This window comes from Atta cephalotes (genome assembly GCF_000143395.1).
Source record: "Atta cephalotes unplaced genomic scaffold scaffold00011, whole genome shotgun sequence".
NCBI classification, from domain to species: Eukaryota; Metazoa; Arthropoda; class Insecta; order Hymenoptera; family Formicidae; genus Atta; species Atta cephalotes.
Genome location: NW_012130075.1, coordinates 2328443 through 2331320, shown reverse-complemented (window position 1 = coordinate 2331320; position 2878 = coordinate 2328443). Strand labels below are relative to the sequence as shown.

General features: G+C 30.3%; 1 protein-coding gene across 1 annotated transcript in view; it reads right to left on the bottom strand.

Annotated features, from left to right (window-relative positions):
- Positions 1 to 806: 806 nt before the first annotated feature.
- LOC105617006 (serine/threonine-protein kinase N) overlaps positions 807 to 2878 on the bottom strand; it is a 32961-nt gene continuing 30889 nt past the window's right edge. Inside the window, exons 13-18 of the mRNA XM_012198587.1 lie at positions 2043 to 2360; positions 1808 to 1959; positions 1510 to 1729; positions 1325 to 1432; positions 1111 to 1251; positions 807 to 950 (exon numbers count right to left, since the gene is read on the bottom strand). Coding sequence (XP_012053977.1) covers positions 807 to 950; positions 1111 to 1251; positions 1325 to 1432; positions 1510 to 1729; positions 1808 to 1959; positions 2043 to 2360 — 1083 coding nt within the window. The remainder of the gene's footprint in view (positions 951 to 1110; positions 1252 to 1324; positions 1433 to 1509; positions 1730 to 1807; positions 1960 to 2042; positions 2361 to 2878) is intronic.

Genomic DNA, 2878 nt, shown 5'->3' with positions numbered 1-2878 from the left:
GAAAGTGCTGGGAACAACCCAACTCATGATAAGAAAACATTTATTTTCAATTCTTCTAACCCAGCTTATTAATGAACATGGCGGATACTATGAGGGCCACTTACAACAGAGACTCACAATCTCTATATGAAGAGATACCTTGTTTAGGGAAACCATTCGCTAAACAATGAGCAATCGAGAGCACCAGAATTATATCCGTCCGCATTAGAAGTTGAGAACGTGATATCAAATAAAAGATATATAGATCTTTTAAGTTTTTAGCCTCTTGGTAATCGTTGTAACAAAACGAAGAAATTAGTTCAAAAATGGCAGTTTTTGAAATATTCAAATAATATAGAGAATATCTTTTGTCATACCAATTATTTTAGTTCGAACAGAAGATATTCAGGATGTCTTCGATGATTTCAAGATGATGTTTGAGATTGGTTATAGATCAATTATCCAATGATCATCAACAGTTACAATTCATCTGGTTATACTCGAGAAGTTAGATGAGATGTTAGTCTCACTAATGAATAGATCTCAACTTATGGAGCTGCATTCATGTACCACTTTGGTTGAAAAATTTCTCTTGTAAATGTGCCTACTATGATCATTAACATAGTATCCAAAATAAAAAATCTATACATTATGTATGACATATGATATATATTGCTCAGATAAACAAACGCGCGTAAATACCACCGACTGCGTGATTTTATAGCATGAAGCAACTTTTTCTTCATTATGTTGATATTTTCTCATGGGGAAAATACACATCAACATAAACTAATCGTAATAATTAATATCTCTATTAATTATTACGGCTAGCACCAATCAGCCATATAAGTAAAGTCTTTAAATAGACTCTGTTCTAGGTCGCTAAGAGGCCGAGGATCTTTTGGAGGCGTTAGTTGTGGTTTCTCTGAGGTGAACTCTTCATCGAAATTACTTACATCTTCCACTGAATGCTAATAACAGAGAAATATTTCCATGCAAATATTACATTTAAAAAAATATCTAATTTATTTCTGACATTTCAACTGATATTTAAAATTTATCCATGACAAAATAGATGTAATTTCTTTCTCTCTTATGTATTCAAATTTGAATTAATAAATTAATACTTACAATTACTGGTACGAAAGGTGGTTTCACGCGTCTTAGGAGTAAATCATCCCAAGCTATATGTCTGAAAAATGCTTGTTTCTTAACATCTTCGGCGTCTCTTTCACTGCTACCTAATCTCCTTTCTGGATTCTTTCTAAGTAACTGTTACAGAAAATACACGTGGATAAGTTTTATATAGTAAAACAAAAAAAAGTAATAAAATAAAAATACTTACTCTTCTCATGATTGCAATTGCTTCCAAAGAAAGGAATCTTGGATATCGTACTTCATCATTTACAATAGAATCAAATACTTCTTCTTCATCATCACCTGGGAAAGGGGACTGAAATACATTTTTATTTAATATCCAATATAAATATATTTAAAATAAATTATATTATATAAAAATAATAAAATTACCTCTCCAACCAACATTTCGAATATTAAAACTCCAAGACCCCACCAATCTACAGCTCGTGTATAAGAAGTCTCCGTCAGCACTTCGGGCGCTAAGAATTCAGGAGTACCGCAGAAAGTCCCTGTTCTGTCTCCAAATCCCATACCTTCTTTACATAAACCAAAATCTGCGATTTTAACGTAACCTTCTGTATCTAATAGCAGGTTATCTAACTTCAAATCTCTGCAAATGAAATACACTATGAAATATATAAATTATAAAAATATATATTATTGAATTACTTATATGTCGATTATATACCTGTAAATAATACGATTTTCGTGTAAATATTGCAATCCAAGAACTACACAAGCGGAATAGAACACAGCGCGTGGCTCTCCGAAAACATCAGCATGTATATGCATCATAAGATCACCGCCAGCTGCATATTCCATTACAAAACATACGTGTGCCTAAAAAGAATTCATTTTTCTCGTTCTCTTCTATCTTATAAAAATGTATTAAAAATACTAGAGTAAAGACCTATTATCCGTACCTCAGTTTGAAAACACGCAAATAAATTAACGAGGAAAGGATGGCGCGTCGTGTTTGCTACTTCGAATATTCTCTTTTCAGAAAGCAATGACTCCACTTCATCTCTGGCTATAATATCTCCTTTCTTCAAAGCTTTAATTGCGAAGTACTCTCCCGTATTTCTATATTGCGACAGTATTACTTTGCCGAAATGTCCACGACCAAGTACGGAGAGTAGTCTGAAATTCTCCAAGGTCATACCAGTGAGCTGAGAATGCCTTCTTGACTCATAGGCACTATCTCTATATTGAAGAGGTCTAACTGGCATTTCATATACAACCTAAAAGACAAAGTTATAGTTGAAATAGCTAGTTATAAAATAGTATTTACATAAATGAATATTTTAATGCATTATTATTATTAAGTTAGATATATTAAGAGTAATTATTGTATATAAGAGAATTATATGTTAGTATATCATAAAAATAAGACATTTTGAAGATGTGTCCTAGATCTTACGATGACAGGTTAGGCTGTAATATTTTAGTTATTAAAATTTTCATGTGATTATTAATGTTATGTCTATCTAGCGTATACTATAAAATAATTAAAAATACATGCAATGCATAGAAAGATTAAATATATATTAGGTGTAGTAAAAAGAAATCCATTTTTCCATTCAATTTCATACAAAAATAATGGATTTTTTTTATTACACTTAATATATATATATATATATATATATATATATATATATATATATATATATAGTAGTAGTAATTAATTAATAAAGTAAATAAAGTAAGTAAATTAAACTTACTTAATTAACGTAAGTAACTATTAACTAAAGTAAATTTA